General features: G+C 38.7%; 7 protein-coding genes across 7 annotated transcripts; 3 read left to right on the forward strand and 4 right to left on the reverse strand.

Annotated features, from left to right (window-relative positions):
• Positions 1 to 404: 404 nt before the first annotated feature.
• ITC1 (Itc1p) lies at positions 405 to 4199 on the forward strand (the record flags this gene model as incomplete). The annotated part of the gene is made up of 1 exon (NM_001180998.1): positions 405 to 4199. The coding sequence occupies one exon, from the start codon at positions 405 to 407 to the stop codon at positions 4197 to 4199; it is 3795 nt and encodes a 1264-aa protein (NP_011382.1).
• Positions 4200 to 4345: 146 nt separating this feature from the next.
• On the reverse strand, positions 4346 to 8557 carry SNT2 (DNA-binding E3 ubiquitin-protein ligase SNT2; the record flags this gene model as incomplete). The annotated part of the gene is made up of 1 exon (NM_001180996.1): positions 4346 to 8557. One exon carries the CDS (start codon positions 8555 to 8557, stop codon positions 4346 to 4348), a length of 4212 nt encoding a protein of 1403 aa, NP_011384.1.
• Positions 8558 to 8842: 285 nt separating this feature from the next.
• Positions 8843 to 10222, forward strand: CEG1 (mRNA guanylyltransferase; the record flags this gene model as incomplete). Its single annotated transcript, NM_001180995.3, has 1 exon — positions 8843 to 10222. The coding sequence occupies one exon, from the start codon at positions 8843 to 8845 to the stop codon at positions 10220 to 10222; it is 1380 nt and encodes a 459-aa protein (NP_011385.3).
• Positions 10223 to 10420: 198 nt separating this feature from the next.
• On the reverse strand, positions 10421 to 11773 carry RSM23 (mitochondrial 37S ribosomal protein RSM23; the record flags this gene model as incomplete). The annotated part of the gene is made up of 1 exon (NM_001180994.2): positions 10421 to 11773. One exon carries the CDS (start codon positions 11771 to 11773, stop codon positions 10421 to 10423), a length of 1353 nt encoding a protein of 450 aa, NP_011386.2.
• Positions 11774 to 11990: 217 nt separating this feature from the next.
• Positions 11991 to 12842, reverse strand: CWC23 (U2-type spliceosomal complex subunit CWC23; the record flags this gene model as incomplete). Its single annotated transcript, NM_001180993.1, has 1 exon — positions 11991 to 12842. The coding sequence occupies one exon, from the start codon at positions 12840 to 12842 to the stop codon at positions 11991 to 11993; it is 852 nt and encodes a 283-aa protein (NP_011387.2).
• Positions 12843 to 13089: 247 nt separating this feature from the next.
• SOH1 (mediator complex subunit SOH1) lies at positions 13090 to 13473 on the reverse strand (the record flags this gene model as incomplete). Its single annotated transcript, NM_001180992.1, has 1 exon — positions 13090 to 13473. The coding sequence occupies one exon, from the start codon at positions 13471 to 13473 to the stop codon at positions 13090 to 13092; it is 384 nt and encodes a 127-aa protein (NP_011388.1).
• Positions 13474 to 13694: 221 nt separating this feature from the next.
• Positions 13695 to 14837, forward strand: SCS3 (Scs3p; the record flags this gene model as incomplete). Its single annotated transcript, NM_001180991.3, has 1 exon — positions 13695 to 14837. The coding sequence occupies one exon, from the start codon at positions 13695 to 13697 to the stop codon at positions 14835 to 14837; it is 1143 nt and encodes a 380-aa protein (NP_011389.3).
• Positions 14838 to 15140: the final 303 nt, after the last annotated feature.

Below are 15140 nucleotides of genomic sequence, written 5' to 3' on the forward strand. Positions count from 1 at the left end.
TAGAAATATTTCATGGTTTTATTTCTTTTAAGTTTATTATCCATTTTTAACGTGGTGAGAAAACCCGAAATGAAAAATAATAAAGGAAAATTATAGAGGAAAAAAAGTGTAGAAATAGAAAAAAAATAAAAAGGATAATACCGATCAGAAAAATCCTCTTTCTTGCTCTTCTTCTTTTCTTTGTATTTCTCCTGAAAAAATTCAGAAAAACATATATTGGGTTAAATACATAACTATTTAAAAGGCTGTAAACAATTCAACTGACATTAGATACATCACACTCAATTACTGTTGGAAATAGGCAGATATATCCAGATTTTTACAATTACTATAGCACTTCCATTGAAGATATATAAAAAAAGAAAATAACAATAGGAGGAAGTAAAGAAAGCCGTTAATAAACAATGGTGTTATATAAAAGGAAACCTATATTACTTCCTGATCCAAAACCTTTACCATTGGATTTGAATGTACAAGTATGGCATATTGAAGAGACTGGAGAATGGTTTTCTAGTTACGAAGAATTTTTAGAAAGGTTTGATTTCTACACACGCCACCATTTTACATGCGAAATCACTGGTACTTCTTGCCTGACTTTTTTCCAAGCTCTGGATAGTGAGGAGACACAATTCAAATACGTCGAAGACAGATTCCCATTAAAGTTGAGAGAACCAGTTGCAAGATTTTTACATTTTAACGGAATAAGAAGGTTAGATGCATTGGTGGAGAAAGTTTACGCAAGATTTAAAAATGACTTTTTCCCAGGAGAAGTTGTTTATCTACGTAAACAGAAAGACTCTTCTACCACAAGCTCTAATTCCCAACAAAGTACTCCTCAACCTGATGATATGGTCGAAATCAACAGTGTTGGTAATCCTGGCTTACCGCAGTACCAATACCAAAGACGTTATGTTATCAAAGAAAAGGTCCAATTTAACGCAACGATAAATCCAGAGAGCAGGGAAATTGTGATGCCCGCTCATACTAAATACATGCTGATAGAAGAAGCAGCTTCCAGTAATAAATCCTTCATTGTTGATCAAGGACAAATTTACAGGGACCGTTCCACTTTCACTAAGCACTTAATCAAATGTTTTTTCAAGATTACTTTACAGAGGGCATCTTCGAAAATGGGTGCACCTTGGTGTGTCAAACCGGAATATTTAGCGATGTATGGTTTAACGATGGAATGGCCAAAAGATATGTTAAAATATAAAGAAGATGAACCTGTCGTAGCAAGACGTTCCAACAGTGCCAATGTTTCATCCCCAGAAAGTGAAAAGAATAAACGTCAAAGTAAATCATCGGGTAAAAGTAACACCTCAAACGATGCTTCTAACAAAAAAGAAACCAAGAAAAAAAGAAAGCCAACCGAAGTAAATGATTCTGAGAATAATTCTTCGGAAGAAGACAAGAAGAAGGGTCAAAATGTCACATCAGAAACACATTCTAAAAAAAGGAAAAAGGAAGCCAATGAGGAACCGAACACGGAAAACGTCGAAAGCGTTCCTACACCAGCTAATGCGGAGCCTCAGGCTGTAACAATAACGAGCATAATGGATGACCTAGCTTTGCCATATCAACATCCACCGAACATCTTTCCAAACTTAACGTATTATAATGAAAAATTAGAATGTATTTCATTAGGTTCTACAAAACTTTCCAGACCTTTTGATTCTTTTGGAAAGCTATTACAAGCCTATCAGTTTCTGAATACGTTTGGTTCGAAAATTTGTCTCTCTCATTTTAGCCTTGACCAATTCATTACTTCTTTGAAATGTACAGACCCATATGAGTTAAAGGGCGAAGTTGTTTTAGTGAACATAAGAACGCAAACGTCTAAAGAACAAGAAATTGAAAATAACGGCCTGCCGATGAAAAACAAAGCAGAGACTACTACTGAGGAAGACTCTGAAAACCCAAGTGACTGGCAAAGAAATTCATTTATTCGTGATATGATAATGAAAAGAAATTCCGACAAGGTTGAGTACAAGATTGTTCACGATGACCCAGCATCCGATGATATACTTGATAATATCAATCATAATGGGTCTGCTCTTCTCATTGAAGTTTTTACTGCGCTCTTACGTTTGTTCATCAACGAAGAAGGCGATTGGAGTTGCATCGTCGTTGAAAACTGGATAATAGACGACAAGGGAGTCCTTATGGAGAGAAAAGATGAAAGAGGGGAGGGGGAGGCGAAGCAAAAACGAAATGCTCACGGATACTTTTTACAAGATAAGGAAAAGATCGACAACCTAAAGGACACATTAAAGGAAAACGCAACAGAAGTTCAAAAAGAATCAGACGCTAAAAACGAAACAAATTCAGAATCTGATTCTAAATCTGATTCTGACAGTGAAGAACGAGATCCTAAATTAGAAAAGTGTTTGAACTACCGCAATGTTAACTGGATAGAACGCTTGACGAAAAGGCAATTTAATAACAGTTACTGGCTAATAATTTTACTGGGAGTCTTAGAAGATTGTAGACATCTTCCCATGTATACAGAGTTTATTGATTCTTTCATAGAAAAGATCATACCCAAAGATATATCAGCTACTCAATTGCCCAAACAGCTTTGGAGAAATTTCTGTCGAAAGCTGTCGTTCAGTGACAAAGTCAATGCGCTGTGGATACTTGTAGATCTCGTATCGCATTTTTCTCCAGATATCAAAGCTGCTGTAGATGATTCCATGGAACTATGTGGTCAAATTCGTAGCGAAAGATTCAAAGTTGCGAGAGAGTTGAAAACGGAGGCAGCCGTCTTAAGTAATCTTCAAGGCGACCTGCAGGCAATTCAAGAGAAGTTAAATAAAACAGATGAAAACACACCATCAGCCGATGGTGCCGATAAAAAAGATGATTCCGAATCAAATAGTGAACCAATTGATCTTATTATCATTGAGAAAAAGCAAAAGTTAATTGAAGAGCAGGATAAAAAGGTACAAGCTTTACAATCAGATAAAAATTTCCTCGATAATTGTCTATTTGAAAACGATCTACAAAGATTAAAGCCGTTGGGATTGGATCGATACGGGAACAGGTATTTTTGGCTGGATCACAATGGTGTTCCATTTCCTCAATATCCTGCTGGTATGAATGAGACGCCGAAAAGTAACAATAGTTTGAGTTATCACTCCGGTCGTTTATTAATTCAGGGACCTAAAGCATCATCGGCGAAATTCTTTTTGAACGTCAGTGATGAGCAATTGAGCAATTGGCAAAAAATCAGAAATTCCGAAGGAATATCCGAGGCAACTAGGGAAGTATTTGGTATCTCCAAAACTAGTTCCGGATCTTATAATTACGTAGAAAATGGAATAGAGGTCGAACTATTGGACAGTAATGATCGCGTAAACCCACTTATAGAGCTGACACCTATTCAAAAGAAAATTATGGATGAAACACCTTCAAGGTTGCTACTATCACCAGATCAATGGTATTGCATTGACAAGTTAGAGGACTTGTCAAGAATAATGGACTGGTTAGATAATTGGGGTCGCAAAGAGCATGATCTCTTGAGGCAAATCAGACCCATAATGGAACGAATTAAAAGTTCCCTTAGCTTGCGCGACCATGCGCTGTCACTGACAGCATTCACCAAAAATGAAGAAAAGTTGCTAAAGGAGTTAGAAAATAATGAATTTACCGAAAACGAATTGAACGTTGATAGTATGGATGTTGATGATAAAAATAGCGGTGTTAAAAGTGAGGTTGATGTACAGGTTGATGCCGAAGAGAAGAGAGAAGCTGTGATAGACGAAAAGTTGGAGGTGATTGCAGACGAACTCATGAAGCTAGATGATAGCTCGAAAACACGCAATGTTCTTAATAGAATACAAGAATTAGAAGATCAGAGAGATGAACTCTTGGAACAGAAAAAATCCATAATAAATTCGCAGAGGCCAGGCGCGAGGATTTTAGCCCGTTCAGAAAGGAAAAGAACCAAAATCTCCCGTGGTAATAAGGTGAATAAGCAGATTGAAATATTGACTGACTTAGTCAATTATAGACATTTTAAAGCTATGGAAGATGTGATAGCTTGGAAAAACGTTTTAGCAAATTCGATATGGGGTTCCTCACTTCGCAAAAATGCATCTGGTAATAAAAGGAGTGGTGTCATTGAAACAGTAGACGATAAATTAAAAGATATAGTGGGCCAAACCTCAAGAACAGTAACACCTGCCCCAAATTAATATATAAAAAACTTCCTTTGTAACTGATGGTAAATTGTAGTATTCATAAATAGGATAAGATTATTCATTGTAAGCATAATGGAAAAAAATAACACAACAAAGCCGCGCAAGATTGGACCATACTTTCTATCTAAGGTAACTATCACTTACTGGCTTGATGGATGCGTATTTTTGTCGGTACCAGCTTCTGAAATATCGATATCAAACATAGCTGGCTCAATTCCTTCCATCAATTGCTGGGTAATTTCGACTGGTAAACCGTTATCGTTAGAGATATTAGCAGATGCGCTATCAAAATCGAGTTCTTGGGCACCTGATCTCAAATTGCAAGAATGGCAAATAATATCTTCATACCAGTATAAACTTTTGTTTGTACCACAATGTGGGCAAGTCCTTTCGAAAGGAAGTACGTAAATTTTGGGTTTAATAGCAGAGTCGTGTGAGTTTCCTGGCATTTCGCCGTGTCGCAGTCTAAGCTGTTCAAAATATCTCAACTCCACTAGACTATGGTCAGATTCGCACTTATAATATCTGCAGTATTGTTCTATGTATGACAGAGTATGTTGAGGCTTGTACGATAATGGATAAAGTTCGTTTCCTTCTAAGCTGATATCGTGTCTATCGCATATTAGTATAGGTCTCAAAGTGTATGTATCGTTAAGCTTGACATCCTTTATGCACGGTAGAGTGGTGTCTACAGACATATTTTTCTTTTCAAACATAAGCTTAAAATTGGAGCTGTTCTGTGCACATGTAATATGATACCTATATTGGCATTTGTTACACTTCACTAACCCACCTCCATTTATCCTGCACACACCACATGTAAATCTACTATGTTTAATAAGCACAGCAGTGGTATTAAGGGCAGGTTGCATTGATTGTCCGTTTCCATATTTGATATCTTCATTGAAAAGTGAGCAAACCAAATGCACCCATGTCCCTAAGCTCGTGCATTTCAATGCGTCTGGACATATTTTAAATGATTGGCTCCTATATCTATCATAGTCATAGTCCTTCGTAGGACACATACTACATTGGTAGGTCGTTGATATTATAGGATTGAGGTCATTTGAACAAGGGTCACATAACCATTTAAATGTCTTAAGGTTAGTGTTTTTCTTCATATCTTTCGGCAGTTTAATAGCATAACAGAAGTAGTGTACTGTAAGTCCACAATTACCACATACTACCTCATAGTTGTCATTGTCGTTAAATTTTTCTTTGCAGACACTACAAAAAGTCCTTGCGCTATTATTTGCCCATGCTGTATCAGGATTTTTTGGTTTATTCTTAGTGTGTTTCAAAATCATGTCTTTCTCTAACATTTTGCTCGGTTTATTACCATCATGGTATTTTTCAAGGGCGACAGAAGTTTCCTTAGAATGTGAAATAACTGTATAATTGTACGATGCCCCGTTTGGTTCGTTTAACGGATTACTTAACGCTATGTCATTGATCATTTTGATCTTCTTCGTTGAAGGTTCATTATATTTTGGCAGCTTATTATTCACTAACTTTAAGCTATTCCGTAATCGCTGAAATGTTTTGTTATCAAATTTGACAAATTTAAAACCTTTATCTACAGACACTGAACCAGAAGAACTGCCGCCTGTTTTAATTGAAATTTCTATCAAATCATTCGAAGCATTAGTGATTTTAGGAATATTGTTATTACTAGCCTTCTCGATAAATACATCGTTGCACTTGCGATTTCGGCTTGTATCACTTGTTTTGATAGTACCAGGTGATTGTCGAATTATGTTCACGGGAAATTCGTCCTTTGTGTTTTTCGCTCTTTCTGGCTTTTGTTCAGGGATGGCTTTTCTTACCTCTTTGTTGTCCTCTATAAATAGCTCAAGATCTCGTTGCATCGTCTCCGGGTGAAACTCATTCTTTCGATATGATCTCACAGCCATTTTGTAGAGTTGCGTGTGGAATGTCATGGAATACCGCTTCATTTTCACAAATGAATTTGGGTTCTTGTAAACTTTCATTCTTTGCCTGATAATTAGCTCTGAATCCTGAACAAGTTCCCATTCTAGTAGTTTATTATGAGCTTGAAAGGGAGATAACGTAAACTTGTTTGTGTTATTCTCCTCTATAATCCCTTCTATCGCTGAATAAAAACTATTCTGACAGGTTCCCGTTATTTTTCTCAATGTTTCAAGCGGTGGTACCCACTTAATTGCGTATCTTCGCCACATACGAGCACAACGAATGCAAAGAGCGCCAAGTTTTTCATTCTTTTTGCTATGGGCAGGCGATTTCTCTGAAATTTCTGTTTTTTCGTTGACTCCTGTCTGCATTCTTATCTTGATCTTTTCATCATCTGAACCTCCAGTAACTCTATACCACATCGGGGAGTAATCTGTTTTACAAAACATGCATTGGAAGGAGGATTCTGCTAAAGAGAGTTTCTCAGTATCAAAAGAAGAATCATCTATATACTTTGTCTCTACGTCATTTTCATGATTAGCGATTTCTTTTTTTCTTTTATTCTTTGATAACTTACTCAATTTCCCTCTCACGGTAAGGCCTCTTTCAGTCTTTTTCCAATTGTAATAAAATCTAACAATCATCGACATAGGTTGAGTGCCCACATACTCACACACTGGGCGTAATTCACTCCCAAATTTCTCGACAGCTTCCTCAAACTTTCGGATCTCCACGGCGGTAAAACTTGGCTCTTTCAAAAATTTTCTGGAAAGCTCCCTTTTACATTTTTTAAATGCCTCTGCTGTATCATAATTTGTAAATAATAAATTCTTTAGGACTACATCAATGAAATTACAAGTCTCACCTCTCACATTGAGAATAGGGCATATTTCGCTTTTGCATTGTTCAATATATTCACTCAATTTTCGAGTAGTAATTTTTGATGCATCAAGTACCCATGCTAGTTCCGAAGTTTTCGTTGAGCCTCGCTCTTCTTCTGAATTTGCACTTATATACGAGTTCCGCCTCCAGGGCACATTATGATTACATCCGTTCCATTGATACTTCACTCCTACCCTAGAGGGTTTGAAAGGATATGGAAAAAACATAGAATCATTTAATGCGTCACCAATATGAGAAATGGAATATATTCCTAAGTATTGAAACCAGCAATTTTCGGTATTATAACCAACATTCTCTTTGATAGCTTTGCTAGAAATTTCTTCAATTTTTTGTCTTACAGAGCGAATAAAATCCAGTTCCAGTGCTTGTTCTTCTAGAAACCTAACATGCGAGTCCTTAGTACCTTGTTGTTTCTGTAAGCAACTGAAGCAGGTCCAAACGACGTCTTTGTTCGGCTTCCTGTCAAGTGGCGGATCCATACAGTATAGATGTGCACAAACGCCGCATTCATCACATGAAAGGCTCTCCTTTTGGATACACCATTCTTTACAGAACTGACATCTTTTATCCCATTGGTAGTCTGCAGGACTTAATTCGTTTACCTCTAGTTCATGGAAAACGTATTTCTTCAAAACGTTCTCCAATGGATACTTCGGTTCTGTATAGATATAACGAAATCTCCTATTCAAAACATAAAGAAATGGCGACTTACTGTTCCATTTATTTAATATTTTATCCGTGCTGTAAACTTTGTAATATTTCAAAGTATATCTGTCAAAAAGTTCATCAAAGTAAAAGATATTGGGTCGTATAATGCATTCCTTCTCATTAGGAAGAACATCAAAAACTTCGTCTTTATGAAATATACTACATTTTCCCCTGTATGATGAAATAGGACATATGTCCTGGTGTAATGATGCATACACCAACCTTGGGTTAAAAGTATTTACGTGCTCTTGAATATCCCTAGGACGATAAAACCAATTCATTCTAACTTGAAAAAATTTAGCAGGGAAGACCGATGTTGTCTTTATAGCTTCATGAATAGTGTTAGAAAATTCTGGTTTACTAACAAAATTTACAACTCTGCCAACATAATAAGGCTCGCCAGCAGGCTCTGATATCATATAAATAGTGTCGTTCGCAGATAAAAGGACAGATTCTGTATTGAAAAGAGACATCTTTTTCAAGTCAATCATGGCATCATCTAGATCAAGTATGTTAGAGAATCTGCTATTCTTTCTGAACGAAGGGGGTAATGTAGGGATAAAGTTCCAGCAAGTATTCTTATCATGAAGGAATTTTTGGTACTTGAATTTCTCGTTTCTACTAGCTGGATTGCTTGTCCTTTTACAATTCCTGGGAGTTTGGCTATTGCTACCCTTGGTCTTAGCACCACTTTTTTCCGCTATTTGTATTTGTTGAACTAATTTAGTATCTATTTCCATTTCATTATAATTCACGTTTTTAGCAGCCTCTCTTCTTCTAGGTAATTGGAAATCTTCTTCTTTAGGCATAGCGTGACCAGCTGAAAGGCAGATGATCTCAATATGTCCCGATAGGCCAATTTTGCCACCAGATAGTTCGATGGCATTTTATTTTTAGTCCTTTTGAAAGCAATATCATAAAATATATATAGTTCTCCATGATGTTCGGGTCAGTCGCTCCGAAGCGTAACCTAGTATAATAAATAGTTCATTGCAGAAAATAACGAAAGAAATGGTGGAATACGATCTGTTATATCTAAACTAAAGCTAACTAACGGAATAAGCAAATACGAATCGACCGCTAATTTAACAAATATGGTTTTAGCAATGGAAAGTAGAGTGGCACCGGAAATTCCTGGGCTCATTCAACCTGGGAATGTCACGCAAGACTTGAAGATGATGGTCTGTAAATTATTGAATTCCCCAAAACCTACGAAAACATTCCCTGGTTCCCAGCCTGTGTCCTTTCAGCATTCTGATGTGGAAGAGAAGCTGCTTGCGCATGATTACTACGTTTGTGAGAAAACAGATGGTCTGCGGGTGTTGATGTTTATAGTGATAAATCCTGTGACGGGTGAGCAAGGATGCTTTATGATTGATAGGGAAAATAACTATTATCTGGTTAATGGATTTAGGTTTCCCAGATTACCCCAAAAGAAGAAAGAAGAGCTGCTAGAGACTCTTCAAGATGGCACCTTATTAGATGGTGAACTTGTCATACAAACTAACCCAATGACAAAATTACAAGAGTTGCGTTATTTAATGTTCGATTGTCTTGCTATCAATGGTAGATGTCTCACACAATCACCAACAAGTTCTAGACTAGCCCACCTTGGAAAAGAATTTTTTAAACCATACTTCGATTTAAGAGCAGCGTACCCTAATCGTTGTACTACTTTTCCGTTCAAAATTTCCATGAAACATATGGATTTCAGTTACCAATTAGTAAAAGTTGCTAAAAGTTTAGATAAACTACCACATCTTTCTGATGGTCTGATATTTACTCCTGTGAAGGCACCTTACACTGCCGGCGGAAAAGATTCATTGTTATTAAAATGGAAGCCAGAACAAGAAAACACCGTGGACTTCAAATTGATTTTAGATATCCCAATGGTGGAGGATCCTTCTTTGCCTAAAGATGATCGGAACAGGTGGTATTACAATTATGACGTTAAGCCAGTTTTCAGCTTATATGTCTGGCAAGGCGGAGCTGATGTCAATTCACGTTTAAAACATTTCGACCAGCCTTTCGATAGGAAGGAATTTGAAATATTAGAAAGAACATACAGAAAATTTGCAGAGTTGAGCGTTTCAGATGAGGAATGGCAAAATTTGAAGAACCTAGAACAGCCATTAAATGGTAGAATAGTAGAGTGCGCAAAAAACCAAGAGACTGGGGCGTGGGAAATGTTAAGATTCAGGGATGATAAGTTAAATGGTAATCATACATCGGTGGTCCAGAAAGTTTTGGAGAGTATCAACGATTCAGTTTCATTGGAGGACCTCGAGGAAATTGTTGGTGATATTAAAAGGTGCTGGGACGAGAGAAGAGCAAATATGGCTGGTGGTAGTGGGAGACCACTACCGTCTCAAAGTCAAAATGCGACATTATCTACCTCTAAGCCAGTCCATTCACAGCCCCCAAGTAATGATAAGGAGCCAAAATATGTAGACGAGGATGATTGGTCGGATTAGGCTAAGAAGTGTTCGTATCGACATATATCGGTGTAAGAATTTTGTGTATGAATAAGATAGAAAAGCAAAAGCAATTGCTTTTGCTAAATTAATTCAGTTAGTTATCTATTTATATGTACATGAGAAATGGGAGAATTTTGAGAAGCGAGGGTGAAAGTGTTATATACGCATATACATGTATATATATGCGCATGCTTATCACCTATGGGAAAGGACTAAACTTTTCAATAATTCTCTTGGGTTACCGTTACCACTTAGGAAATATTTTTCGTCAATCAAGTTCTCCCACTTTTTTCCTGTGATATCCTTGTCTAATAAAACATTTGATTGTTTGTAGTAATCGATTAGTTCGTTAACTTCCTGTTTGTTCAGTTTAGGAACCTCGAATTCGGTGACATTACCTTTTTGGAGCAATTCTACGAACTTCGGTTCATAGTGATATCTAGTAACATAGGGGTCTACTGGGATCTTGCCCAATGCCACGGGTAAAGTTTTGTTTGTCCTGTCAACGCCGGATATAGCTAATATAGTAGAACTCTCACCATTAGCAAATTTCGTCTCTCCTGAAATAATGTCCATCATCAATTTACCCATTTGTAAATCCAGGGAATATATTTGTTTATTCTCTGTATTTCTGTACGCAGAATATGCAGTAGTTAACACTTTTGAAAAATTATCCACTGTAAACATGATTGGCACCTTGGATTGGACAGATAACTCATCAATAATGGCTTTCATTAGTTTTCCACGATTATGCGGGTGGGTCATTACGGATAACAAATCTAAAACTGTATTTTTCGTTTTGTTTAATGTGACAAATGGTTTTACAGAGGCATTCTTTGGGTTTGCATTCGAGAACTTGTAGTCTTTGGATAGCTCAATAGATTTTAACAATGCAGGGTCATTTGCCTTCAATATTTTCCTTATAAGCTTTTTCAAATACATCGGTTGGATGAAAAGCTTTAAATCATCATCATAAGAAAAGTCATTCCTACCGTTCAGGAATAATTCAGGATATGATATGTTAATAATGATTTGCTTGGAATCAACTGCATATGCATGCGCTTGAGAGAGTAGTACAGTTTTCCCGACCCCTGGCTCTCCAGTGATTATAAATTTTTTAACAGGATGAGATACTAGTTTCTTCAAAAAGCTATTCGTTGCATCTTCACGAACTAGACAAACCGGTTTTTGAAAAAGTTCATTGAACTGCGACTTCTTGAAGGAACCCAAATGGTGAAGGGATTTGTACTGTTTGTTGGAATATGATACTACTTTATTCAAAGTCTTGGAAATATCATCAAAGTTGAAGATAGGTAATGCCAAAGGAACGGCGGTCTGTTGTAATTGAGCGGTGTGCGTGGTGTTTGTCCAGTTTTTATACAATGAACCAGGAGTAACTCTCTTTGCAGATGAGTAAGATGAGACTGAAGATGATTTTTTGGAAAATCCTTGAGTTTTACCTTTTGGTGCCGGTTTAGCAGCCTGGAGAGATCGTGCCGTAGTGAACAGCCTTTGCCCAATGAATCTTGAAGTTGACATACGTAGCATTATTCTGATACGTATACCACGTGGCTTGTACTTGTTCTCTTGTTAATGTTTTCCCTCGAAGTATAGAAGTTGATGTATATATACAATATACATATATATATATTCTTGTACATAGTACTTGCTGAGTTTCCTTTTCTTTTTCTTCCGTTTTGTAAGAAAGCCCCGGAAAATATAGTGTTCCATAGGATAAAGAAAAACAGGCATACATATGTGCAAGCTAGTCGAGTAGGATAGGTTCATTAGAGACCAGTCTTGCAATATCGTCATTCAGTTCCGTCTCCAAATTAAAATCAGAGTAGTAATGTAGCGGGATCAAGGGCGAAATATCCTTGACCGTGGGTATGAGGTTCCCACTTGACCAGTTTCGGAATACGTGCTGCGCTGTGATGGGAGTATCGAATACAGTATATATGATGATTGAATCATCCTTCGAGTAGTTGTTTCTTTCAGAGAAGTAGATGTCGTAGATTTCATTAGCACTTAGCGTGATGAATACTTGATTGCGCAAATGAGATAAGCAGTTTGATTTATTATTTGATTGCAGGAAGTTGTCAAGGACAATTCTCAAAGTAGAGCAATCGTAATACGGATGTTGCGAAGCATTTTCTTGGTCTTGTGTGTTGAGATGTTTCCAGTCACCATAGGGCAAGTTGAAATGTTTTAGTTTCCTGAGTAGCTCGCCGTGGCGTTGGATTTGCAATAAATCAGGATGTGGTGTGGTGGTGGGTATCGTACTCGATTCAGATTCTTCCAGCTTTTGTATAAGTTTATTTCTTTCAATGTCGTTTGTTTTCCGTAGGAACTCAATTAACCAGCGGTCGTAATGGGGTCTCACGTCTGCATTGGTGAGGATATTAGTTGCGGTCGATAATAAGTGGAATTTGTGTATAATTGATGGATTGTCCGGGTGTTTGTCAGGATGATACTTCAGGGCAAGGGTCCTGTATTTGCGTTTAATTTGGGGCAAATCATCGTAGATGGTATGGACGTCCAGGGGGGTCGGTAATTCTAATACATCATATAGGTTCAAACGTTGATTTATTACGTCTTCCAATTCGTGTCCTGGCATAGTCGTGGCGAGGCTTGTAGTACGGCGATGGACTTGCTTTTTGATTTTGCTTTCATCTTCTAATGTCTTGCGAGATAATATGCAAGGAAAACAAAGGAAAGAAAATACAAAGTAATGCGGCTTGCATATATATATACATATATATATGTATATATGTGATATATATATGTGTGTGTGTGTATATATATTCATGAGTGTATAAAATAGATATATGAATGCGTGCGAATGTAGTTATAATTAGGTGTGTTCAGTTGGCCCATCTTTCTACCATTTCATTCATCCATTGCGGGCCTTGTAATTGAATGATCTTGGGCAGCTCGTCTAGCCCTTCCAGCAGGCCATCTTCATTAACGATCGCCGACTCCATGAACCCGTTCAACAGCTTTAAAATGAAGAGACAGTTTGGATACACAATGCATTGCGAATAAGGGGGGTTGCACCAGTACTCCAGGTATTTCAAGTAGTTTTTGAAGTTAGGAGACTTCCAGATCTGCTGTTGAGTGAGTAAGTACGTTACGTATTGGATGTTTGCCAGTGACTGGATAAATTCGAGCTCCACTTCGAACCTCGTGGGGAGAGGATTTTGATCCGAGGAAGGTGTCGCTGGTGCGTTTCCATTAGTGCTTGACATCCTGGGTGGAGCTTGGGGGAACTTTGCCGTCTTATGAGTGCTATAAGTTTTGGCTTACTTTGCCTCATTTTTCCTGCATTTCTTTTTCTTTTTCATCCTTTAAGAACACGTTAGCGGGAAAACCGTGAAATAAAATACAAAACGAACTGTTCGAAAAAAGCCAAAGGGGAAACGCCTAAAACTCCACTGAAACCAGCTATAAAGCACGGCATATTACAACAATGTCTAGCAAATGGTTTAATGCTATACACCTACTGGTGTGCCCGTTGACGGTACTGGTAGGATATCTCATGAACGCGTATGGCTACGGTGCGGCGCTGCAAGCAACCCTGAATAAGGATGGTCTGGTAAATGCTATGTTGGTAAAGAAAGGGTGGTTTTGGACTTCCTTGGTCGGATGGTGGTGTATTATACGCTACCGTGCGGTGCCGGGGGCAACCGGCAGAGACCGAAGACACATTGTCCAGTCATTCAAAAGGTATGCCATACTGACAGTGTGGTGGTACGTATTCACGCAAGGTATATGGTTTGGCGTAGGCCCCATCATGGACTTGGTATTCGTATATACGGGTGGCCATTGTCACTATGACGTCTTCGATGATGCAGGTCACGTGAACGAAGACTTCCAGGGTTCTGTCACCCGGACTAATCGCGCGTTGGCGCTCATTCACAATGTCCTCACTTTGCACGGACACCACCAAGAACACCGTCAGCAACAACTCTGGGACCGCTCCATAGGGTCGATCCAGGGCGCCCTGCAGGCGACGCAACCGAAAACCCCAAAAAACGTAACGGCCAGCGCTGCCGCTGCCATCAATACTTTTATTCATGACCAGATGCACAGGTGGCAAGGTCCGTTAACCACCTCGGCACAGTGCAGACGTTTTGGAGGCCATTGGGCTGGAGGACACGATCCATCCGGGCACGTGTTCTTGGCCACCTTGATGTGCATGTTTCTTCTAGGTGAGCTACGTGTGTTTGGGCGTCGTGCACTGGCTCACTTGTACGCGCAGAAATGGCAGCTTGTACGATTGGTGACCCGCCTTTTCGACACTGGACCGCTATGGACGTGGCGGCGGTGTGGCGGCGGCTCAATGACCTGTGGCGCCCGTTTGTGGCGTGCGATAGTCGAGCCGCCTGTCACGTGCGCGGCCGCCCTGCTCCGTTTGACGCGATGCATAGCATGCGACCACCCAGTAATCATACTGCTGACGCTATTGGTCACGTGGTTATGGCAGCTGCTGTTGACTGCGGTGGCGTCCCGTTTCCACACCGTACGTGAGCACATGTCTGGATTGCTAGCTGCGTACATAGTGACAGGCCTTGTCTACGCTCGCGACGCAGCCGCGCTACGTCCAGTATGACTCAGGAAAAGTTGGCGATAGACCACGAGCGACTGAAAAAATAACAGCGACTTTTCTCCCGGTAGCGGGCCGTCGTTTAGTCATTCTATCCCTCGGATTATAGACTGTGAATATTGCATATGCAACTTTGACTCAAATTTTTCCAAAATTTGATATATATATATATATATATATGTTTGTATGTATATATATATATACGTATATATATCATATATACGAAAAGTAGAAAAAAAAAGGTGATATTTCGCTCGTGGAAAAGCTAATGCCACAGCTTGTGTTTCGTGTAGTTTGCCTTGCTCCCCT

The sequence above is a fragment of the Saccharomyces cerevisiae genome, chromosome VII (assembly GCF_000146045.2).
Source record: "Saccharomyces cerevisiae S288C chromosome VII, complete sequence".
NCBI lineage: Eukaryota > Fungi > Ascomycota > Saccharomycetes > Saccharomycetales > Saccharomycetaceae > Saccharomyces > Saccharomyces cerevisiae.